General features: G+C 38.1%; 2 protein-coding genes across 10 annotated transcripts; one reads left to right on the top strand and one right to left on the bottom strand.

Annotated features, from left to right (window-relative positions):
* Nucleotides 1-571: 571 nt before the first annotated feature.
* On the bottom strand, nucleotides 572-12,318 carry CBX3 (chromobox 3). 4 transcript variants are annotated; one of them, XM_015535282.2, is made up of 7 exons: nucleotides 12,301-12,318; nucleotides 11,721-11,891; nucleotides 10,198-10,249; nucleotides 7,242-7,384; nucleotides 4,493-4,655; nucleotides 2,217-2,311; nucleotides 572-1,871 (listed from the first exon to the last, which is right to left on the bottom strand). In XM_015535282.2, exons 3-7 carry the CDS (start codon nucleotides 10,219-10,221, stop codon nucleotides 1,745-1,747), a joined length of 552 nt encoding a protein of 183 aa, XP_015390768.1. In that variant the 5' UTR covers nucleotides 10,222-10,249; nucleotides 11,721-11,891; nucleotides 12,301-12,318; the 3' UTR covers nucleotides 572-1,744. The 4 variants fall into 4 exon arrangements, with proteins under 4 accessions (XP_015390768.1, XP_042824500.1, XP_015390769.1 ...); XM_042968566.1 differs by lacking the exons at nucleotides 11,721-11,891; nucleotides 12,301-12,318 and adding an exon at nucleotides 11,440-11,554; XM_015535283.2 differs by lacking the exons at nucleotides 10,198-10,249; nucleotides 12,301-12,318 and having other exon boundaries at nucleotides 11,721-12,159.
* HNRNPA2B1 (heterogeneous nuclear ribonucleoprotein A2/B1) lies at nucleotides 12,255-22,920 on the top strand. Of its 6 annotated transcripts, XR_006211733.1 has the most exons (13): nucleotides 12,471-12,750; nucleotides 15,664-15,699; nucleotides 15,797-15,907; nucleotides 16,093-16,239; nucleotides 16,501-16,711; nucleotides 16,840-16,941; nucleotides 17,037-17,117; nucleotides 17,794-17,856; nucleotides 19,138-19,257; nucleotides 19,512-19,634; nucleotides 20,259-20,341; nucleotides 21,714-21,851; nucleotides 22,386-22,920. XR_006211733.1 is itself a non-coding variant. In XM_042968532.1 (12 exons), exons 1-11 carry the CDS (start codon nucleotides 12,745-12,747, stop codon nucleotides 20,318-20,320), a joined length of 1,062 nt encoding a protein of 353 aa, XP_042824466.1. In that variant the 5' UTR covers nucleotides 12,470-12,744; the 3' UTR covers nucleotides 20,321-20,341; nucleotides 22,386-22,920. The 6 variants fall into 6 exon arrangements, 5 of the variants coding, with proteins under 5 accessions (XP_042824487.1, XP_042824466.1, XP_007077186.1 ...); XM_042968532.1 differs by lacking the exon at nucleotides 21,714-21,851 and having other exon boundaries at nucleotides 12,470-12,750; XM_042968519.1 differs by lacking the exons at nucleotides 21,714-21,851; nucleotides 22,386-22,920 and adding an exon at nucleotides 20,498-20,996 and having other exon boundaries at nucleotides 12,500-12,750.
* Nucleotides 22,921-24,015: the final 1,095 nt, after the last annotated feature.

Raw genomic sequence — 24,015 nt, 5'->3', positions numbered from 1 at the left:
CTAAAGTTTAATGTAGGGGCCATCACTTTCTGGTATGAACAGTAAGTTCTGTATCATCTATGAACCTATGGCTGAGAACAGTGCTAGATCCATAAAGAGATATGTAATAAACATGAATAAATAACAGCTTAGTATAGATATGACTTTTTTATTGAGGTATAATTTGACATTGAACTAGCAGTTCCGGGTATATGACAGGATTAAATATTTGTATATATTGCAAAACGATTACCTTTTCTCTGTATGGATTTTGGAAATTAGTAGAAAATGTGTCCATCACAACAGGATCAGTCCTATCAGAGTAACTTTTTCAGATAGCAGTTTCAACGAACTACATTCTGAGTTATCAAAATTTCACATTAATGGTGCAGATTCCTCTTAAGCATCACAAGAAACGAATATTCATTTTTGTGGAAATACATATTCTAGTATGTCTCTAACTCCTAAGCTCAAAAGATCTAAGACATGTACTCTAATGCTTTAATGTTATATTATAAATACACATAAAAGTGATTCAAAGGTATGTGAATGCTCTACTAGAAAAGACAATAAAAAAAAAAGTCTAACCACATAAAGGAATATAAAACTATTTATTGACCACTGTTTACCAGTATTTACAATAAAGTAAATAATATACAGTTGGATAACATTCTGACTACAAAGTTATTGTTTTTCCTGGTTTCTGCTGAACCAGTAACTCAAATACTGAGAAGATTGAGCCTACATGTAAGGAATGAGTTGGGGTAAAGAAAAAACATGCAGGTCAAGAATTTAGATTACAGAGGTCTGTCCCCCCATTTATTCCAGCAGGTGCTAAATTGCCAACATCTCTAACCATCTGATTATGGTCAGGTTTCCATGAACAAGTTTTAAACATTCCATCAATCATGACCTTTTAGTCAGTGCAGCACAGGGATTTCAACTTCTTCAAAGGGAATGGTTCACCAGAAGGAACCTTTAAATGTCCACTAAGTTTTGCTTACCTAATTAAAACATACCAGGACTTGTCTGGTTTTTTTCATTTGGGTGGGGAGGTTATTGGTAGTGATAAAATTTTCCTTTCAGGAATCTTGCAAACAAACTTGCATTTGTGTGACTGCAGACATGGATTCTGTTACTGCTGCTTTCAAATTGTCCAATTTAAATTGCTTACGTTATATGTAAGCCCAATTAATTACAAAATTTGAAAGGTTAAGGCTTCAGGAAAACTTTCAATTTAAGTGATTTCTTAGGTTGCTAAAAATGATGGCATCCCAGAAACGTGGGCTTATCCATGGTTATAAAATGCTGTTTTTATTTTGGGGAATGTTAAAAAAAAAAAAAAAAAAAGAAAATGATTTACGTATGTATTTTAAGTATATACACAAAAAAAACCCCAAATAAACAAAAAACCCAGAATGGTCCTTAGGCATATAGGAGTTAAACACAAATTCTGATTGAAGAACAACTATGAAGATTTCCCCCAACATTTAGAAAAGGTGTTCTCTAAAGCAGGGGAATAATATACCATGGTCTCAAATATTCTTCTTTGATAAAGGAAGCAACTACAGAAAGCTTTTATTTGTTCAAAGTAACCAGTGCTATAGATGCAAAAAACCCCAACAACTCCCCCAATACTACTTCAAAACAAACATATCAAACTTGATTTTCATTAGAATGTTATTTTTTCACACTAATAAACCAAAAAACCAAGACCCAGATTTTATATATATATATAAATATATATAAAAAGCAACACAAACAATTATTGAGCTTCATCTTCCGGACAAGAATGCCAAGTTAGTCTCTCTTCATAAAAAGCAATTACAATCTGAGGACACTTCATATTTGCCTCTTTTGCCAGCACCAAGTCTGCCTCATCTGAATCTTTCCTGTTGTGAGGAAAAAAAATGTTCAGTCAAAAGTCTCAATGGTTTTTGTCAACTGCAAGTCTTTCACTCAAGTCGTAATTCAATCAAAAGGTGTTTAAGTGCTTCTGAAGGATTATGTGGTACATGTGACTATGTTCCAATACAACCTCATCTTCCAAAACAAGCCACAGTTTGCCAAATTTTGTTTTAAAACATCATAGCAAAAGAAACTAGAATCATCCTTTCAGCAGATAATTACTACCTCATAATGATGAAAACTATAAAACCTTTTCTAGTTAAGGCTTCACAAATTTAAAAAAATCTATTCCTACTTTAAAATAAAACAGCAATCATCTGCACACTTACCATTTCATGAGAAACATTAATTCTCCACTGCTGTCTGTGGCACCAATTATTCGTTCAGGATCAAGACCTCTGGCAAAGCCTCTTGGTTTATCAGCCTGATTAAAAAGATATTGACTATTAAAAAGATATTGACTTTTCATATAGCAAACTAATATTAACTTCCAATGTGTTTACATGAAATATAGCTTTCAAATAAAAATCATCCCATAGTGAAAAAGAAATAGCAAGAGAAAAAACCCTTATTTAGTACTAAAACATAATTTCCGTTAACCTTTCAAGAAGCTACAACAAATGTGGGTATCTAAAAGTATTCTAAATCGCAAGTCAAGGTAACAAATACCTTTCCGTATCCTAATATGTCAAAAGACAGAACTGTATGGGCACACAAAAAAATTAATCCCTTTATTTTGCTAACTCATCCATTAATAATCGTAAATTCTTGGAAGATTTCACTTGTAGGTATTAGTCTAAATTACCCACATATTTTAAAAGCACACACAAAACACAAATAGAAAATAGTAAAAACTTCAAAACTCACACTCATCAGTAATGTAATCAATGTGAATTACAGGAAACCTTATAAAATACTTAGCATAAACCACTGCTTCTAAAAGTGTGGTTTGAGGACCCCTGGATATTCTAGAGACCATTGGTATGTGTCTGTTTATCTGCAAGGTCCCCTCTTTTCATGTATCTCTGACTTCAGACTATCTTCGTATTATCTCCAAACATTGAGAGCAAATCAGATGCAGAAGTAGAACTATCTTAAGCCAGACATCGAAAAGATTTGCAAAGATGTAAAATGACACTCTTCTCGTTTATTTTTCATGAAAAGTTATGAACATGCAATAGGTTCTATCACTGTTAACTGAATACAAGGATTTTAGGAATTTGTTTTATTTCTCATATAGTTAGTATTGATAGTCATAACACACATGAACAAAAGTTTTTGGGGATTCTCAGTAATTTTCTCAAGTATTAAAGGGGTTCTGAGGCCAAAAACGTTTGAGAACTGCCTACGTCAACAAATCCCTTCTCCCTACCAGACTTTATCTATATCCTAGGCTCTGGAGTCACATTACCTGGGTTAGTTAGAATGAAGACTCTAACCTTTACTGTGTGTGTGGCTTTGGGCAAGTTAACCTCTGTGGTTCAGGTTTTCTATAAAACAGGAATAATACTATCTGTCTCAGAAGTTTTGTAGTATGCAAAGTGCAAATTAAGTTACATAGAACACTGCTGGGCACATTGTAAGAGCTCAAAGTAGGGTTAAGTATTGTTATTAAACAGTGTTTATCAGTATATGGTTGACTTTCTATCTATGCCTATAAATTCTTAACATGTTACCTTTTTGCTTTGGCTGCTGAAGCATTCAGAACCAAATATGTCGTCAACCTCTCTGTTTCTCATCTGGGAAATGGGGATAATACCTATAATCTTAATAAACTTGCCATGAAGATTTAACAGATTATCTGTGAAGCACTTGGCATCTAGTTCAAATGATAAAATTTTAAATCCAAAGACCTTATCAATGCATCTATATTTTATGTTTAGTTCCCAAACCTAAATACTAATTCAGAATCAAGACCTTTTCTCAAATTGATGTTAGGTCAGTAGGCACGGTCAGTATGTTTTGGAGTTGAGGGTATAAGCAAGTAGTTCCGTGTTTTGCCCGAAGCCACAGAAACATTAGAGAAGCAAAGACTGGATCAAAATATCCATGTAATGAATGAACCAACTATCTCATTTCACACCCTCCCCCCAACCAAACCCCAAAAAACCATAAAAATAACTTCCATCACCAATGATTATATACTTCAAAATCAAAGTGTTATTTGCCAATATCCTTGACAAACAAGGATCTCATGCAGAAGTACTTTCTGGTGGTCAATGCCACTAACAGTCCCTAATCAGGATGTGCCATGTGGATTGTGTTTACTACATTGTAAAGGACAGCAATGATCTAATCTTTGTGTTCGTTGTATTTAAGACTGCCAGTCCCGGATCACAGGAAATGGTTTTACTAAGGCTCAAATCCACAAATCTACTCATAATAACACTAGCATAACAATTTAAGTAGTATAAGCACTTACTGCACATTTATATGAGGCAGGCTAAATCATGTTTATCCTTTTTTGTCCTAAATATTAAGCATTTTAAAAAAGCTTTTCAATGATTTTTAAAGCATTTCAATTTTAAGTATTTTAAATGTACTTTAAAAATCAAGCCATCAACCTTTTACAAAGTTAGTCCAGTGGGCAATATTTTACACTTACAGCATCTCTTTTCTTCTTGGATTTGCTATCATCAGATTCACTGTCAGATAAAGATTTTCTTTTTGTGCCATCTTTTTCTTTACCAGCTTTTTGAGAATTAAGAAACGCTTCAATTAACTCTGGACAATCTAAATTTTCTTCAGGTTCCCAAGTATTGTCAGCACTAGGTTCAGTTAAAAAAAAAAAAAAAAAAAAAAAAAGAAAAGAAAAAAATTCAATTAAATACAATTCATCACCATCATCCACATCCATTTAATATTTATCTGAAAAAAGTCTGCTGTACTGCAGATGCTTCTTCCCTATCTCCACATTCTCGAGAAAATCTGCTTATATTTCCTGTCTTTCTCAGCCCCCTGTTATAATCTGCTGTATTACCTCCAAGTTAACTATACCTGACTCTAGCAGAATTAGAGCTAATATTTTTCTAAGTTACACCAATAACCCACTTCAGAATTTCTCTGAAAAGGCTTTAAAAATGTGGATTCCTTATTCCCACCCCAAGTTACTTCACCAGATCAATCAGACTATGCCTCAATTTGGGATCCCCAATACGGTGTTTGAAAACACAATTCTAAGGCATTCTTAAATGTGAGACAGAATTGTCAATTTCTGCTGGGTCCTCAAATTGGGTAATGAAGAACAGGGGTTGGCAACCCAAAAGTCAAATCCAGCTTTTTGTATGTTGGGCAAACTAAGAATGGTTTTCACATTTTTAATTTGTTGGGAAAAAATTTCAAAATGACATTTACGTGAAATTCGAACTTTAGGGCCATACAGTGTCATTAGAACACAGCCATGCTCATTTGTTTAATGTAGTGTCTGCTGCTCCTTTTGTATTATATTTGCAGAGATGAGTAATCATGAGAGACCTATGGTCCACAATGCCTAAAGTATTTACCATATGATTCTTTAAGGAAAAAGTTTGGCAACCCCTGATACAAGGCTGAGATGAGCATTTTCATGTTTTTCAGAAGGACTAGAAGAAAAATGAATAGCAATTACCAATATGAAAAATAATCCTAGTGATAGGCTTGCAACCTTTTTTTTTTTTTTTTTGGTAAACGCTATGCCCAATGTGGAGCCAGAACTCAAAACTGCGAGATCATGAGTAGTATGCTTTACAAACGGAACCAGCCAGGCACCCCCTAGTCTTGTTAACTTTGTGTGCTCTGATCCAAAAAGACTTTACAGAACAAGACAGAAAGAAATTAATTTTAGAGATGTTGGAAAACAAAGGTAATGTTAACCTCTGATTGTAACCTGCGTCTTTTGATATGCTGAGACTCTAAAATTGGAAAACCTGAATCTGAGAACAGAGGAGCACAAAAGAGTTGAAGCAGAGCCTCCGTCTAATATAACATAGATCTACGTAACCCTAACCCTTTCTATATGTGGATAATATAGACTTGTATATTACCTAATACACTGCACAGTTAGTTATCTAGCAGGTCTCAATCATAATAATGGCCTTAAGTTTCGGAGAAAGAGGGAGAAAAGGAGTTAAGTTTCTTAACATTTTGATGGGCTGGGTAGAAACAAACAGCATTTAATGTTTTGAGATTCCAAAACAACAAAAAACCTACCATACGAAGGTAATCAATTCTTTGACACATTGGTTAAATCTAACTTTAAAATAGTTCGGACTTGGGGCACCTGAGTGGCTCAGTCAGTTAAGCCTTCGACTCTGGAGTTCAGTTCAGGTCACGAACTCACGCTTTGTGAGAGCGAGCCCTGTAGCTGACAGCTCCCTCTCTCTTCACCTCATCCCCACCCTGCACACATTCTCTCAAAAATGAAAATAAAGTAAAATAAAATATGATAAAAGTTCAGACTTATTTTGCTTTGTTCTCCTACCTGTTGGAAATTTTTCTAGTGGCAAATTACGAATTTATGATGTACACTTTCGCTCAACTAAGAATACTGAAAAGATAAAATAAGAAACCTTCAATCTTCCATTTAACTCGTAATTCCCAAATTGCTTACGGAGGCAGCTTTAAAGGTAAACGGTGGGGCATGTAGTAGGTATCAGATATCTGAAGCCTAATTATTTAACTAGCACACTTCCCCATGTCCACCCCGTTCAGAAAACTGTTGACTATCTTCACTATCCATTTTTTATAAGTCACTGGCCATGGAACCTTGCTGTTTTTGTGGTATTAGGCAAAAGATTCCAAGGAGATTTAGCACAAGATAAATGTAAGAGTAGAATTTCTGCATGAGTTATTCGCAATACATTATAAAAATTAGGACAACAATTAGCAACGAGGAATATAAAGAACTAAGGAGCTTGAAAAATGCCCTGACTGCTTCTTAGAGATTAGGATACAGTAAACCTAGTATATGGCACAGGTCCTGGATTATGATAAGCACTTCTGTTCAACACCCACCAGTCTACCTTATATAGCTTCATACCTTATATAGCACACCCTCCCTATATAAGGAAACGTCAATTAGATATTCTAATTGGTGCAATACTTAACTACCTTAAAATGCATTATACGGTGAACTGCACTCTGTAAATGTGACTCTTCAAGGCAATCGACTAGTTTCAAATATGTTTGGTTACAACTGTAGGCTAAAGACTTGGCTCTTTTTAAACAGCTCTCAATCAAGGTACCCTAGATTAAAGGTATCTTTACATTTAAAGAAATCTATGGAGAAACTGATTTTAAAAACTTCAGACTAAAAGCAAACTTTAAATGTCACTTAACTGCAGTTAAACATCTAATAAAAGCACCAGGTTTCTTACTCTGTAAATCCCTTCCACTTCAGGAAATACTCCACCTTCCCATTCACTACACGTCGGTCCAGTACTTTTTCCACCACAAATTCTTCAGGCTCTGCCTCTTCTACTTTTTTACTCTTTCCATTCTGTTTCTTTCCCATTTTTTGCTAAAATAAAACAAAAAAGAGATTTAAGAGACATTTTTTAAAAATTTTGAGTACATCTTAAAGACTAAAGACTGCATTCGACACCTGTGTTTTTACTTCTATATCCCAGGGGAGACCCTTCTGAAAAGATTAAAGTCAACAAAAGGAATACTTAATTCCATTTTAGCTCAAACCTATCATTTAGCTCAAACCTATCACCCGCCCCCTTTCACTGAAATAATACAATTAAAAACACTGGAAAATACTGTTATCTTCTCTGAATCCAATCTCTCATCTAGTCTACAGGACCAAGTACTAGAGTTTGCACTCATTTTAACTGCAAAAAGCAACAAACAACTAGAAAAGTACCAGAAGATGACACAAAGAAGAGAGTACTAGTAACAGGTCTTACTGAGCCACAGTCCCATTAAACTATAGCCCCCAAACACTAAAACCCCCTGTATCAATGCAAACACCAACGTTAAGCCTTGATTATACAGAAAAGAGGTAAATGCAGAATGAAAACATGGTTCAGAATCCTGATATCAATTGCAGAGTCAACTAAGGAGACCATGAAGAGGCTAAAAAGGACGCTAGTATTGTTCCGTAATTTCTGTAGATAGTATTACAGATCACGTGGAACAAAGCTATAATGTTGTCACACGAAGATGCCAAAACGCTGGATCATTTTAATCCTCCAATGTGAAAAAATCTTCTTGGTTTCTCAAGAGTCCAAACTGGTAGCCAACAAAATTTATGTAGAGAAGTTTTTAGGTTAGTTTTTTTCTTTACATAATGCTACAAGAGAAGCCAAAAGACCATGCTAAACCCCACATTATTTTCCAATAAGTCAGATGTTATGAGGATTGATAACAGATAAAACAAAAAACTTAAATGGTTAATTAGAAGAGACTAAGGGAGGGAAACCTCAAATGTTAATTCTAAATTCATTTCAGTGGTGCTATTAAAAAAAAAAATCTTAATTGCTAACACTGAAGTCACCCCTAATACAGCATACAGGCAAAAAAGTTAACCAGCAATACTTCAAGATGGCAAAAAAACATTAAAATTATGGAATTATTCACAAATGTACACACATAGAAGTAATAAAACTCCTCTGGAATTTACAATAACCCAGCAAACACCTGATTTTGTTGGATATCTTCTCTAAGTCAGGCCTTATAATTTTCATTAATTCAGACACTGGGTATCACAACCAGTCAGATAGCTTTTTGTTTCTGTACAGTACAAGGAATGGTAGTGAGAGAAATGAAGAACTGGTGTAGACAAAAGTCTATCAGTGATCCTAAATGATAAAATAGCCATCTTCATGAAGATGAGGTTAACAGAATAAAGAGGAAAGCAAAAATAAGCACAAAAAGTGAGAAGAATAAACACTAATAAAACTTGGCACAAAAAATGAAGTATTTACTTTTATGGCACCCATAAGCTACTTACAAATGTTCATTTTTTTCTTTTCAAACAAAATTCACCCAATTAAAAGCACACCTCATCTCTTGAAAAGAATTTTCAAGGTTGTCAATTTATGATCCCTTGTCAAAGGATAAAATGCTTCAGTATCATTAAGTTACGGACATTGAAGACTATCAAAACTGTGCCAAAGCAATAGAGGCATCTATGTGTGCTTTCATCCTCCAAGCCTCAGGGATAGCTAGTTCCTTCTCCTTCCAATACTTGAAGGTCACATACAGCCAATTCAATTATCTATACACTTTGGTTTACTGGTTATGGAAGTTGAAGGGCAGTTCAATCCTGAGGGGGCATGGAAGATGCTTTGTGCTTTTTTCCACTGAGGGCTTTGATGTGAATCTTTTGTGCCACACTTTATATTTCAACATTTGCCAGGATTTGAGTTAAACGTGCAACCTAATGATGGTAAAAATTAAAAATCAGCAACTTGCCTTTTTAGTGTGAAACCCAAGAGAGCAATATACAAACCAAAACCAAATGTTTTACCTTATTTTCGTGTTAGCACTCACCTTTAATATGACTGCAATTATTAATGCAATGTGTTAGAATTACTGTGAGAATCATAACGTTGAATTTTGCGATTTGTATATGAACATTTCAATGTTTTAAAAACCTGTAACAATATAGCTGAGCATACTACGTCTTTACACATTCATAGAACTTTTAACGAAGTATAGGAATGAATGCAAACTCTGGATTTAAGAAAGTGAAAAAATTTAATTGCTCCAAATTTAATTGCTGCAGATCTAGTCTTCTCTCTTCCCGGGACATATGTATGGTTTTGTTCATTTTGTATTTAAAAAACATGGCAATGATGTGATTTTAAGGCCTTAATGTATTTTAGAATAAGCTTGAAATAGGACAGTATGACTAAAGTAATTCCCAAGATCAAATGACTTTTGTCCCAACCTAGGTGTATGAGGAACAACTTCTTTAACCAACACTGAAAATACCTGCTCTCTCTAGAATTCAATATAGGGAGATTTAGGGACCCTTATGCCAACACCCAAGAGCTTTACAGCACTGCCTGTCAATATTCTTCCATGTTGCAAAAGTTTATTTTTATTTCAAGATAAAAATACTCTGTAAAATTCATGTTGCTATCCTCCCAAGATTAGGTTTCTTTAAATGGATTAAGACACTATTAAGCCAAGCCTGTAAGTATCTTAATGTAATGATTTCGTTTTTGCCCCTAATTCTCCCCATAACAACACTGCAGGGAGAGGGGACTGGGAAATACATGTGGATGTAAATATCTCAACCACAGAGATGCAAAGTTATAATTTTGGGGGGAAAAAAATTTGAGTTAGATCCTTACGTATTTTAGGTTTTCATTAACTTACCAATGTAGTTTTATTGGAGGCCATTTTTTATTGCAGACTTGAAGAGCTATTACTAGAAAAATGCATGACAGTTAAAAAGAAGTTTGCATGACACAAAAAAGGTAGGTAAACACAAGTTTTGTTTGGATTCCAACCCCCACTTATGTATCGTATATTTAAAATTTGTACTCAAATCCAGAGATGCAGATTTGAGCTCCTGCCTAAGTTATTAGTGACCTATGCTTGCTGAGTATATCAGTGTTGTAACCAAGTGGATTGAGAAATCCTTATTGGGTACCCTGGTATCTGAGACAGTTTTACAAAGGAAAAAATAGTAGACAAATATTTTTTCCCCAATCTAAATCCCGCTGATATCAATCCTATCCAGAATTTTTAAAAAAGTCAAATAACTTGTTTCAAAATTCGATGTGATAACCCAAACAATCACAATTATTAAACTACCTTCAATTTTCCACTAGACCTTGTAACAGTCCAAAGAGGCACCTACATAACCCCAACTTGGTTTCTTTTTAGAACCCCCGCATTCTAATCACTAGTTTTAAAAGCTGAAGACAGAAAAAAAACATACTGAGATGCGTGAGTCCCATTTCGTGCCACTTTTAAGACAAACCACCTCTTCTGTCTATCCGCCCCCCATAAGCCCCACCCTGCTTAACCAGGCCCAAACACCCGGCCCCCGCCCCCCACCCGGGAGCGCGGGCCTCGTGGTCAGCGCATCCGCGGGGAGAAACAAAGGCCGCGGCCCGGGGGCTCAAGGGCACTGCACCACTGGGCCCGCGTTCGTCCCCACCCGGCGGCAGCCACGTAACGGAACGCCCGCCGCAGCCTCAGGACAGCGAGCCGTGCTGATGCGGGAGAACGCACCGCCCTCACGGGAGGCCCAAGTCGCCGACCGAGGCCGCGAAGGGGAGGAGGGCCCCTCTTCTTGATCGCGGGTGGGGGAGGGGGGAAAGGAAATGCGCTTTGTCTAGAAATAAGGCGGCTGTCGCCACGGCTCTCGACCCTCTCGAGGTCTGTCTCGTTCTCCCCCTCCCCCACAACTAACTCCAGGCAGCGGCCCAGCGCCAGGCCAGCCGCTGGGTCTCCGCTCGACTCTCCGCTGCTTCCCGCCAGCTCCTGACTCGGGGTCGGGCGGGGAAGGGCGGGAAGCAAGGAACTGGGGTGCGGGGCGAGAATCCCTAGGGCGCAGGTGGTATCTCAAGCACCACCACCGCGTAGAGAAAGAGAAAGAAAGACACCGACTTCACCGCCTCCGAGCTGCTCCGCGTCCCGGGTCTGCGGCGTCTCCGGCCCTGCGCGCCTCAAGCTCCAGCCACATCCGAGGGGGAGGGGGCTGGGGAGCTGCGCGCCGGGCAGCCGCTGGGGGGGGGGGGGGGGTAGGGGAAATGGCACCGCCCACGCCGGGCGGCCGCGAGGGGCGGGGCGGCCGGGTGCGCGCTCCCGGCGGGGGAGGGGCCGCGCGCCGCGCCCGCTGGGAGCCGGTGCCCGGGGCAGGTGGAGGGCGCCAGCGACGGGGCACTTACCGTTCGCGGCGTGACGCCTGGTGGCCCCCGGAGGGGAGGGAGAGGGAAGTAGGGGTGAGGACAGTGACCGAGCTTCTAGACGGAGGCGTTTCTGTTTCGCAGCTGCAGCGCCTGGCGCCAAAACCGGGCTCCGCCCACTTCCTCGCCCCTGGATGTGGGTGCCTCCAAACGCTAGGGGTGAGGGAGTGAAGAAAAACTTGGGCGGGGAGAATCGGAACTAAGCAGGAGTGCCCCTCTCAAACCACTCTCTCCGAAGACCTCTCTTGAACCCAAGGGGTCGACTCCCAAAGACGTTGGACAGGGTTGGTGGCGTGTGAAGTGTAACGTGTTGACTAGAAGTCGCTTCGGGTGTTTCCGGAAGGGGCCGAGTCAGTCCTCAGAGCAGGAGGGGAAAATTGGGGGAGGGAAATCGCTAGGGGGAGGCTACAGATTATTCTGGCGGGAGATGAAGGGCGGGGGAGCGAATTAACAGAAGTTTTGCTGCAGGGACCACCTCCCGGTTTGAGGGGGCTGGGCTTTAGGGCTGCGGATTAAGCTCCTCCCGACAGCGTTAATTTCAAACTGCGCGACCGTTTCTCACCTGCCCTGCGCTAAGGCGGGGGCTGGACCCAATTCCATTAGAGAGAACTACGCAGGACTCGAGCCTTCCGCAATTCACTGAGTCCATTTACGCAAGTGACGTCAAGCACTGCTACTGGCTGCTAGGGGGGGAGGAGTACGTATCTGGCGTAAGGAGGGCGTAGAGCGTTCCCGCCATTGGCGGCGGTTAGGGCGTTTACGCAACGGCCTGACGTAGGGGAAGACGCGTTGGTCGGGGGAAGGTTCTAGAAAAGCGGCGGCAGCGGCTCTAGCGGCAGTAGCAGCAGCGCCGGCTCCCGTGTGGAGGTGCTCTTAGCGGTGTTGTTTCTCGAGCAGCAGCAGCTCTCACTACAGCGCCAGGACGAGTCCGGTTCGTGTTCGTCCGCGGAGATCTCTCTCATCTCGCTCGGCTGCGGGAAATCGGGCTGAGGCGACTGAGTCCGCGATGGAGGTAACGGGTTTGAAATCAATGAGTTATTGAAAAGGGCATAGCGAGGCCGTTGGCGCCTCGGTGGAAGTCGGCCATCCGCCTCCGTGGGAGAGCGGCGGTGAAATTGGGCCACTTCAAAAGCGGCTCGTCTCAGGATATTTTTGAGGAGAGGTCGTTAGCGGAGGCCGGATTGTGAACAGTATCTTCCCCACCCTCAGCCTGCCGGCGCCATTTCCCTTTGCTGGGGGTGGGGGATGGGGAACTTCCACATGGCGGACGCAGTCCTGGTTTGGCGAAAAGTGGGGCGCGGAGGCGGAAATTCTTACTCCCTTTTCAAAGCACGCTGATTTGGGGGCTCTGGCGTCCCCGCGTTTGAGCTTTTCGGCGGGCTTCGGATCCTCCGGAGCGAGGCTGCGGAGCTTCCCCTCCCCCCCCCTCCCGGGAACCGGATTTGGCGGCCGCCATTTTCATTCCTTTCCTTCCTCGCAGCGTTTTTCTTTTCAGTCTTTGGATTCTGCTAGTTTCGTTCCTTTACGGAAGAAGAGAAGTGGTTAACTATTTTTCTTTGTTTTCGGGTTATTCTCATGCCGTTTCGGGGTGGATTCCGAGGGTTTGGGGGAGCTTGGATCTTTAAAGTCCTGCGCAGCTCGTTAGAGGCTCTCTGCTTTCCCCTCGATGAAATGGCGCCATTGCGTTCAGAAGCCACACCGAAGAGCGGGCGGGTGGGGGAGTCGGTTCCCCGGGGCTGGTTCGCACCGGTGTAAGAGGAGGTAAAACGACCTAGGGTGTCGGGCCGAGTTTTAAGGGAAGCCATATTACAAAGAGAACATTTTGTTTTCCAGCCCTCGCTTTTTGGGTAACGGTTTTATCGGAGTCTGCGGTGACTTAAAAGCTAGTTGAATTGCAGGAAACTTTAGACATAAAAAGGGGAGCCATTAAGTTAGTACCGATTGGGGGTGGCAGTGGGGACGGGGGTGGGGGGGTTGGTTTCACGATCCCGTAAGGATTCCTTGAATTGTAAGATATTCGTGGTAAATAACATTTTTGCTGGGAAATGTAATCATCTTTCCTGGGTAAGACTAGAGGGTCTTGTGATAAGCTAGAAATTAAGAGGGAAGTAAAATAAAAACTTTTGGTCTTCAGTTAAAACGTGGCTCAGTCTTTCATTGCTTTTAACGGTTACGTACAAAACTTGTTTTCAGGCTTGGCCACTATGTATTTGAACTTTGTCATTTGCTTTTCTCATTTATGTTTGCTATGATGGTTGATCATTACATTGATAAGCAAAAGGTCTCCAGCGAAGGGGGCCTGGTTGGGTATTTTCTTTCTTAAGCACGCTTATAAAATAACTTTGTTTGTAATCGATAGTGGACATCGGGTAAGTTTGGAAAAACTGAGGTAAGTAATGAGTTTTTGCCTTTTGTTAGTGATGTGTAAAAGTTGTTGTAAATGTGCTTTTATATTTGCGTAATTTATTTGGGTTGTAAAAACTGATTTATAGTAGTTAGACTAAGTTAAGTAAAATTAGGTTAACTTAAATATCAATATGTCAGGTATATGTCAGATAATCATTTAACAGGTCTTTTGAGGGCTTTAGGAGGTAGTTTGAGAACTTGTTGAGCTTTTAAAAATATAATTCTGAGAACAGAGGAAAAAATCTAATTGTATACTTACCACTATTTTTTTGAGCTGTTGGGGAATTTTCGTGCATAGAAGTAGTAACCTCCACTGGCCTGAGCTGTATGTAGTACTAGCTGGTAATAAAGTCTCTTGTTGTATGGAAAATTTTATTTGACCTTTGGTTTGTATTATAGACTCACAGCAGATGTTTCTGGGCACTATGACCTATTCTGGCTTCTGAATACCTGTTTTAAATTTTTATCCTAGTTATCTGAAAACGAAGCATAACAACCCATCTTAATTGAGAGCCGAAGATACCGGCTGTTAATGCAACATATATTTGCTTGGTGGTTTAAAGGGGTTAACGTTTTTTCTGCCCAGGTTTCCCGTCCCCCCCCCCCCCCATGTAAAATTGGAGACACTTGTGCTTTGTAGTCTGCCAGATGGCCGTTAAGGTCGATAACTCGAGTTTTGGGTTTTTTTACTGCATCAATGAAGTGTAAATTGTGGTAATACAAAAACTAAGTTAACAGTGGTCATTTAAGCTTTTATGGTTCTTGAAAAGTGAGATTACAGCAACATTGTACTGCATTTATATACGGTTCAGTAATATACTAGATTTTTTTGTGTTTTGTAAATACCAAATACAAGCATGCCCACAATCAGTTATGTTAAAAACTTCTAAAGCTCTGAACACTGTTAGTCATAAAAGGTATTTCTCCCTTGGTCAGAAGAGAGAGGCAGATTTTATAGGGATGTTTTGGTAAATACATTGAATGTTTAAGGGTTTTTTTTCTCATGGAGAGTTGGTGTATGGGGGAAGAATGATTTTTACAAGGTTTGGTGGTGTGTGGGGTTTTTTTTTTTTTTTTTTGGACTGAAATACATAAGAATCACCACCAGAGGGAGCAGTGAAGGGAAAATAAATGTCAGTTTTAGATACTGAATCCTGAAATGGTAAATTGTGAGTTATAAGAACCAACAGTTCTTTATGTTTTAAAAGAAAAAGTGTTTACAATGAGTATTTAAAAGGCACTTTATTTGTTGTGGACAATAGGATTGAATCTAAAGTTAGTAACAATCCTTTAAACTTTCAATGACCAAGGACTAGGTTTGCTTCTCTCTCTACAGAAATTTTTTTTTAAGATTAAGGCATGTTAAAATAATTTAATGTCAAGTAAATTTGGATCAAGCATTAATGACTTTGAAACTTGTGTAGTAGTTCAGCTGAGGCAATTTTTTTGGTGTAACGCAACTAATATGCAGTTTAACATATGGTTTAAATTTGATGTAAGTTTTTTTTTTCCCCCCCAGAAAACTTTAGAAACTGTTCCTTTGGAGAGGAAAAAGGTACTCTGCCAGCAGGTCACCTCATATTTAAGAATTTAATTTCCTGCATACAAAGAGGAAATGTAAATAAAAATTGAAATGATGTTTTCCTTTGCAGAGAGAAAAGGAACAGTTCCGTAAACTTTTTATTGGTGGCTTGAGCTTTGAAACCACAGAAGAAAGTTTGAGGAACTACTACGAGCAATGGGGGAAACTTACAGACTGTGTGGTACGTTAAATGTAAAAATGTCTATAGATGCTAGTCTTTCAACTTTTGGACTCCTAAGTTTAATGTGTTGAGTAAGTTATTTTTAAAGCCATGTTCATGAAAATTGCTCGTCATTCAAACTGCTTTTTCATAACACAAGTAATAAGAAATGCTAAAGTTCCCCCCCCCCCCTTTTTTTTTTTAAGGTCATGAGAGATCCTGCAAGCAAAAGATCAAGAGGATTTGGTTTTGTAACTTTTTCGTCCATGGCTGAGGTTGATGCTGCCATGGCTGCAAGACCTCATTCAATTGATGGGAGAGTGGTTGAGCCAAAACGTGCTGTTGCAAGAGAGGTGAGCAAAATAGAACTTTGTCAGTAAATATGAAAGTAAGTTTTATACGTAACTTAAATCTTGCCACTTTAAAGCTCTGTCAGTCTTGTGTCTCTTGATTTTCCTAGATTTGCCTACTTTTCTGAAACTAGTTTTTAGGTTATAAGCTATTGCTTTAGGTGGTATTTTATCATAGAATAGAAACTACTTTTGGTACCTAGATACTATGCTTTAAATCATGTTTTGGTTTGTTTTGTTAAGGTAGTTTTTTTCCTTTTTCAGGAATCTGGAAAGCCAGGGGCTCACGTAACTGTGAAGAAGCTGTTTGTTGGTGGAATTAAAGAAGATACTGAGGAACATCATCTTAGAGATTACTTCGAAGAGTATGGAAAGATTGATACCATTGAGATAATTACTGATAGGCAGTCTGGAAAGAAAAGAGGCTTTGGATTTGTTACCTTTGATGATCATGATCCCGTGGATAAGATTGTGTGTAAGTGTCTATAAACTCTAGGTGCATGGCTCTTTTCATTAATTTTTGGGTTTGTTTATTAAAAGGTAAATTGTACAAGTTGTTGGTAAAGAACATTGAGGTAATAGACTACGAACTTTTCATTCCAGTGCAGAAATATCATACCATCAATGGTCATAATGCAGAAGTAAGAAAGGCTTTGTCTAGACAAGAAATGCAGGAAGTCCAGAGTTCTAGAAGTGGAAGAGGAGGTAACGTCTAACTCGTTTATTTTACTGTATTTTATTTTATTTTTTTAAGATTTGTTTAATAAAATACCTATTACTAACCTGGTTGTTTATTGCAGGCAACTTCGGTTTTGGAGATTCTCGTGGTGGTGGTGGAAATTTTGGACCAGGCCCGGGAAGTAACTTTAGAGGAGGATCTGGTAAGTTTACCTTCTGCGTGAATAGAAAGGTGAATATGCTTGTTTAAAAACTTAATTTTAATTAGATTCAAGAAATCCAGTGTTTTTAAAGTTACCTTGAAGGGTTAAGTAGGTTGTATTACGCTGGGATGTTCTGAATTGGTCAGGTAAGAGGTTATAGCTAAAAGCATAATTTTCTAAATTCTAATCCAGAGCAATCCATTGCAGAGATCTTTTTAAGGTAGTCAACTTTTTAAAAAAATTAGGTGCTACTAGTTACTTTAAAAAATGAGGGACCCCCTGAATCAGGATTGAAAATATTGTGGAGGCTTTGTGTATTTGTTGTTGTTTTTGGCTTTAGGTTTCAGATTTGTTTGGCTTGGCTTACTAATGTGATGAGGTGCCAACAGAAAACCAGTTGTTTCTCTCACCCAACTTCATTCTTTATAGATAAATGGAATCTCTTAAATTGAGACTTGCCAAGTCTGAGCCTCTTGTTTAGGCAGTTATTCTCATGAGATCTAATTATGCAATTTGTGTTTTAAGAATAAACCAGTAAACACCAGTGTTCTGGCACAAGGAGGTTGGTTCCTGATAATTTTCATTGAGAGGTACTAATAAAGAGGGTGGAGGAAAGCAGGAAGAGAAATTAAATAGGGTGGACAGGATTTAATAACGTTTTTCCTGTTTCTAACAGATGGATATGGAAGTGGTCGCGGATTTGGGGATGGCTATAATGGGTATGGAGGAGGACCTGGAGGTCAGTTTCTTTCACATACGGTTTTTGTGACTTAAAGATTTAAACCCTATTTGTGTTTGTCCAGTTAAGTGTGTACATAAAATTTTAAGTGTTTTGCATTTTATGTTTTGTAAAGGGCTTAGGTGATAGTGTTTCAATTATTTGGCTATTCCTTCATAATTTGCATTTTTTATGGAAAGGATATTTTTGCTTGTAGGTGTTTACAGGTTGCAAATTATTTCGGTGGATTTTAAATTAGAATTTATAGATGCTGTCATACTATATCCCATTGTTTCTCAAGCAAAATAATTAGATATGTATTTCATGTGCTCTTTTCCTGAAAAACTACAAACCAATAGACGTGATCATGGTTAACATGTCAAAGGAAGTATATGTAAGCAGTCGTGTTTTTTTAGTCTCTTACCAAGGTTAAGTCCCATAAGATAACTTGTAAAAAGTCACCAAAAGAATTTCTAAAATACACAACATTCTTCCTGGGTTTAGCTAAGTTGTGAATTCCTGTTACGTAATAAATGTATTAGATATATGTTCTGTTGGAGTACAGGAAAGTTAATATTTGCTGACAAATATCCTATTAAGAAAGGGATATTATAAACTGAGCTAGTAGTAGACGTGATTGCTGGTTTTGCCACTCCTTAAGCGTAACTAAGTTACTCCAACATCTCAACTGTTTCAATTCTGCTTTGAAGTCCAGATATTAATTGGTATTAAGAGAAAGAGGAGTTCTTGTACCTCAATAATTTGAGACTTCCATTGTAAGTTTTTGAATTAGATGCAAGTTTGCTAATTTCTGGTCCTCCCCCCATTTCTACTCAGAAGGGTGTCGTGGGTATATTATTTAAGAGACACGGTTATTTATCAGGAAGCATGTTTGGAACTTAATATTTTGGACCAGTAGAGGTGTGTGGCTTTTTTATCCCGCTTGCCTATGCTTCTTGTCTGCCCCCACCCCCCAATCCTTACACAAAATACAAACCTTTGAAAGTACCCGTACGAATCTTTAGTATCTTTAGTGTTAGGGGAGAACAGCTATGGCATTGCAAGTATTGGTCTCTGTAAAGGTTTTTATCCCGTTGGTTGTGAGGAGGTGTTCCCTGCCTCTAAATGCTTATCAAGCATACGTACTCTATTCTGCCCTTGAGGCTGTTACGGAAGAGGTTTTGTAGAACAAATATTTTGCTTATAAGAATGTGTTTTGGAAAGTTGGAAATCGGTGTGATAAGACAGTTCAAATGGTATTGAAAATATTAAGTAATTACTTAAAGGCTTATTTTATAATAGGTGGCAATTTTGGAGGTAGCCCTGGTTATGGAGGAGGAAGAGGAGGATATGGTGGTGGAGGACCTGGATATGGCAACCAGGGTGGGGGCTACGGAGGTGGTTATGACAACTATGGAGGAGGTAATAACTTCACCTGCAACCTTTATGTGGGAATTTGGATTGGAATTAAAATGATTTAACAAGTGAGATTTTTATTTCAATGTTGTCAATAGTTGCCTTAAACTGTAGAGTTGTAGATAGGTGTTTTGTATTTATTCTGATTGTTTTTATGGGAGATTTTGTCCTAAATATTTAGCATATGTCGCTAGTTGAATGTTGGAATATGTTATTTTGAAAGTCATGATGCAAAACCTATTCTTCCGATTTTTTCACAGGAAATTACGGAAGTGGAAATTACAATGATTTTGGAAATTATAACCAGCAACCTTCTAACTATGGTCCAATGAAGAGTGGAAACTTTGGTGGTAGCAGGAACATGGGGGGACCATATGGTGGAGGTAATTTATAAGATTCTTTAAATTATTTTGTGTGATTAAAGGATTAGTCTTAAGACACTTTAATTGCTAGTTTGAGTAACATTTCCATTATGATGTTAACTAAAACGATGGGATTGGATATTCAGTGGTATAGAATATTTAGGACTTACAAAAGTAGGTTAGACACTTCAGGTGGGGCTCTTTTTCTTTGGCTGATTACTTTTTAAAAAGCCAAATAAAATTGAGCACATTGCAAGCTATATTAAATTCTGTGTTTCTCTTTGAAAGTTAAATCCCAAACCTTTATTTCACAGTATTAAGCTCTTAAAGTTTTCAGTAGAACCAAACCGATTTTTTGTCCTTTTTTTTTTTTTTTTTTTTTTTTTTTTATCTTACTCCAAATGATTGTGGTAGAATAGCGGCATTATAATGTTCTCAATTGTAAAGGGCAAATTAACCTTTTTGTGAGTCTGGATAAATCATTTCCCGGGTAATAGGTTGACTAGAAGCAGGTAACAGGTTATGAGCTGCTTGTTTCAAGGAGTGTATGTCTATAAAATAGAAATCGATTATAGATACCGTTAGGCTAATTGCAGAAAATGGGAGTAAATTTGTTTTCTCTTGCTGTTTTTTTAACAATTCTAGGAAACTATGGTCCTGGAGGCAGTGGAGGAAGTGGGGGTTATGGAGGGAGAAGCCGATATTGAGCTTCTTCCTATTTGCCATGGGTAAGTAGCTTTTGAGTTTTACCTTATTATTGTCTTGGGAGATCTAGCTGCCAGGAGTAAAAGCTTTTTAGGATCATGTTATCTTTCCTTAAAATCTGGTTAGATGGATAATTTCATAACCTATTTTTTTTTTACTCTTTACTTCTGTTGAAACAGGCTTCACTGTATAAATAGGAGAGGATGAGAGCCCAGAGGTAACAGAACAGCTTCAGGTTATCGAAATAACAATGTTAAGGAAACTCTTATCTCAGTCATGCATAAATATGCAGTGATATGGCAGAAGACACCAGAGCAGATGCAGAGAGCCATTTTGTGAATGGATTGGATTATTTAATAACATTACCTTACTGTGGAGGAAGGATTGTAAAAAAAAAAAAATGCCTTTGAGACAGTTTCTTAGCTTTTTAATTGTTGTTTCTTTCTAGTGGTCTTTGTAAGAGTGTAGAAGCATTCCTTCTTTGATAATGTTAAATTTGTAAGTTTCAGGTGACATGTGAAACCTTTTTTAAGATTTTTCTCAAAGTTTTGAAAAGCTATTAGCCAGGATCATGGTGTAATAAGACATAACGTTTTTCCTTTAAAAAAATTTAAGTGCGTGTGTAGAGTTAAGAAGCTGTTGTACATTTATGATTTAATAAAATAATTCTAAAGGAAATTGTGTAATTATAGACTTTTTATTTTAAATAAGTTAAGGAGTGGGTAGTATAATTAAGGTCCTTTGCAAAGTTGTTGTTATATTTGTGTAAGATAAATGCTGGTCAGATATAAGTGTGTTGTCTGCAATTCATCAGGATTAAATTATCTAGATAACTTAAGGGATATCTCTGCAAAGAGAAACACCTTTTTAGATCTTTTAGATGCTGCTTCTTCAATGCAAGGAAAGGAAATAACCCCAGCGAGGTACTCTTCAGGGATACAGGTCTAGTACAAGAGAACTCTTGACGGCTACTAAGTTCAGCCAGTCTTAAAAAACTGTGCTGTTTCTACAAAGCTTTAACTACAGTAGTTTATAAGGATGACAACGAAAGCTGAGGGTGTAGAGCAAAATAGTTCTAAGCTTCAGTTAAACTTCTTTAGGTAAGATCTTATTTACTTTTCCTTTCTTAATTTTCCTCCCCAAAAGATAAACTAATACTACTCTTCAATGGTCTTTCAGTATAGTGGTTCTTATGTAGTTTAACATAGCTATAAATTTGAGTTTAACAATTTATAAACTCAAGAGAATCTTATAAACCCTGTTTTCCAATCTGTCATTTACTTAAATTATTTTGGTTGTTTTTTTCCCCCCTTTTTTCCCTTCTTTCCCACCCCCTCCTCCCTCTATGAAGATTCAGGTGCTTAACATATCATTTTTTTCCCTGCTGGAATTTAGCATTGATATGAACCATGGACAAGTATATTCTGCTGCCACAAAGACTGTAAAGTGCTTCATTTCAACAGCTGAGGCGCAAGCCAAGTGATCATTAATAAAGCTTTTCTTGGTTCCTTCAGTGGTGTTGGTAGTAAAATGGTAGGTAAAAGTTAGGCTGCAAGTTCAATAAATCATGAAATTACCCATCATTACACCCTTGTGTATTCACATTTCTTGGATCAAGCATTTTGAGTGAACTAGTGGTTTTTATTAAAAATAAAGAATTTTGTTCTTCTGTTATATGGTTGTTCCTAGTTGTACATGCTTATCAGGGTCAGGCTCAGGAGAAGGTAGGGTAAAATGGTTGAAACTTTGCAGATGATAGTTTATATTTATGAATAAAGTGTCTACGTTATAAATCCTGTATGTACTAAATACTTAGGTTTAAATGTGGTAATTCTTTCCAATCCCCTACCTTATAGGAGAGATGTAGGTTGGCTGCTGAAATTCATTTAAGTGTCAACAGTTTGATTTGCCTGGCTTTATTGCCTTTTCAGGAATGTGATTATCAGGGCTTATTCTACTGTATGCACCAGTGAGTCTTCTTTGATCCTAAGACCACCACTGAAGTTATTTAGGTTCTTTGGACAAACATGATAAACTTCTTCAGATACTTTTTTTTTCCTTTGGCAGGAAGGTGTCTTGCTGCAGGTAACTAATGAAGAAGTGGTCAACCACAGAGTCTTCAAGAAATAAGAAATACTGTACCATCTGAAAGTAGTTCTTGTTGGTGCCTTCATTTAAAAAAAAGCACTTTAAGATTAAAGGGAAATGTTTTCTGATAAAATACATCATTTAGTACAGGTTCTTAATATAAAACCATTACAAATTGAGTACTGTTTGTAAAAGAGTAACATCAAGTAAGCTAGAGAGAGAAATGTATCATGTTTTAAATTAGGTTTTGTGAGTAGACAGATTAAAATTCTATTTTAAATATAAAGTTTATAAAATAAACACTTTTGTATTCAAATACTTGGTGTAATGTTTACACATAAAATGTGTGAATCTTGTTCTATCAACTTACAGTTGTCTAAAAGATTGCCATCCCCTAGAGTTTTAAAGCAGTTTCACAAAGCTATGCATATTGCCATTTTTATTTTAATATTAATAGTCAAGAAAAGCATTGTGGACATTATTGGCTGTCCCTAATAAAATGCCATTCTTTTTATACTGTACATTCAGTGTTTGAATACTGCTCTAGTTTTCTCGCTTTACCTTGTTATGTTTAACATTGCTGGTGGCGTTTTTGCAAATATTTTAAACAACTAGAGTGGTCCCAGTTAAGGGCAAAGCACTGAGACACCATCTCATACCAGTTTCTCAGATGTCAAGTAGCTTTATATGCATCTCAAACTTAGTTTCAGTGGTTGTCTTTTTTAAGGGTTAAACATGGTGGACGGAGTTTTAATAAGCAGTGCCTTGGATGTTTACCTGAAATAATGAAAGATCCATAGGAAGGTTGATTTAACTTTTTGTTTTTGTTTTGATGAGGTATCTCACAGGTAAGTTAAACTAATGGCCAAAAGATGAACTGTTTTGTTTCAAACAGTAGCTGCGTCCATCAACTGTGAACTTGTGAGAATGCTTCAAAGTTAGGTAAATTTTTTGAAGGTTTTAGAAATGCCCGACTCTACCAAGAAGTTGAACTTGAAAGGTAAATCAAGTTGGTATGCTAACATAACGTTAAGTACCTAACCCTTAATCTGCACAAATAGGGGGGAAAATGCCCATCAAGCTCACTGGCTTACTGCAACTGAGTAGGTAATGTTGAATACTCCACAGGCATTTTCCCCATGTGTATGTTGTATATTGAGCTGTTTAAGAACTTGAGATAAGTGTGTTTTTTGTGGAAGTTTTCTACCAGAAGGAAATCACAACCTTTGATACATGTGTAGTATTTCTAAAACCGGCTTTAATTAATTAACCCTTAACCTTAATACTTAGTTCAGAGCAACAATGAACTCATCACTTTGCAGGTCAACAACTTAAACTGCAAACTGCAGCTGTGACTCTGCGGAAGCTCAAGGTTGCAGTTAGGAAAAATTTGATTAGGGCATACTGACAGGACTGGCAAGTTGATGCTGGCCGTTCCCTCTCCAGTAGTGAGCTATCCCAAGAGCAACCCAAAGCCTCCAAATAGGATCAATGTTTGGAAGTGATGCTACCTTGTGTATTGGTCATGTTCTGCAGATTGAAGGGTTTTACTTACAAGATTACTGAGAAGCTAGCATCATTGGGAGCCAAATTGAGGGCTGCCTCCCAC

This window comes from Panthera tigris, chromosome A2, assembly GCF_018350195.1.
Source record: "Panthera tigris isolate Pti1 chromosome A2, P.tigris_Pti1_mat1.1, whole genome shotgun sequence".
NCBI classification, from domain to species: Eukaryota; Metazoa; Chordata; class Mammalia; order Carnivora; family Felidae; genus Panthera; species Panthera tigris.
The sequence above is the reverse complement of the archived record's forward strand: the minus strand, read 5'-3'. Positions and strand labels throughout refer to the sequence as shown.

What these genes read in the sequence shown, in the direction of transcription:
- CBX3 (XM_015535282.2), bottom strand. Translation starts at nt 10,221, where the DNA reads ATGGCCTCCAATAAAACTACATTG. An exon ending in CCAAGAAGAAAAGAGATGCT is followed by an intron (nt 2,312 to 4,492) that starts GTAAGTGTAAAA and finishes CTTTTTAATCAG; the next exon opens with GCTGATAAACCAAGAGGCTT. An exon ending in TTAATGTTTCTCATGAAATG is followed by an intron (nt 1,872 to 2,216) that starts GTAAGTGTGCAG and finishes TCCTCACAACAG; the next exon opens with GAAAGATTCAGATGAGGCAG.
- HNRNPA2B1 (XM_042968532.1), top strand. An exon ending in GTATGGAGGAGGACCTGGAG is followed by an intron (nt 17,857 to 19,137) that starts GTCAGTTTCTTT and finishes ATTTTATAATAG; the next exon opens with GTGGCAATTTTGGAGGTAGC. An exon ending in TTATGACAACTATGGAGGAG is followed by an intron (nt 19,258 to 19,511) that starts GTAATAACTTCA and finishes ATTTTTTCACAG; the next exon opens with GAAATTACGGAAGTGGAAAT.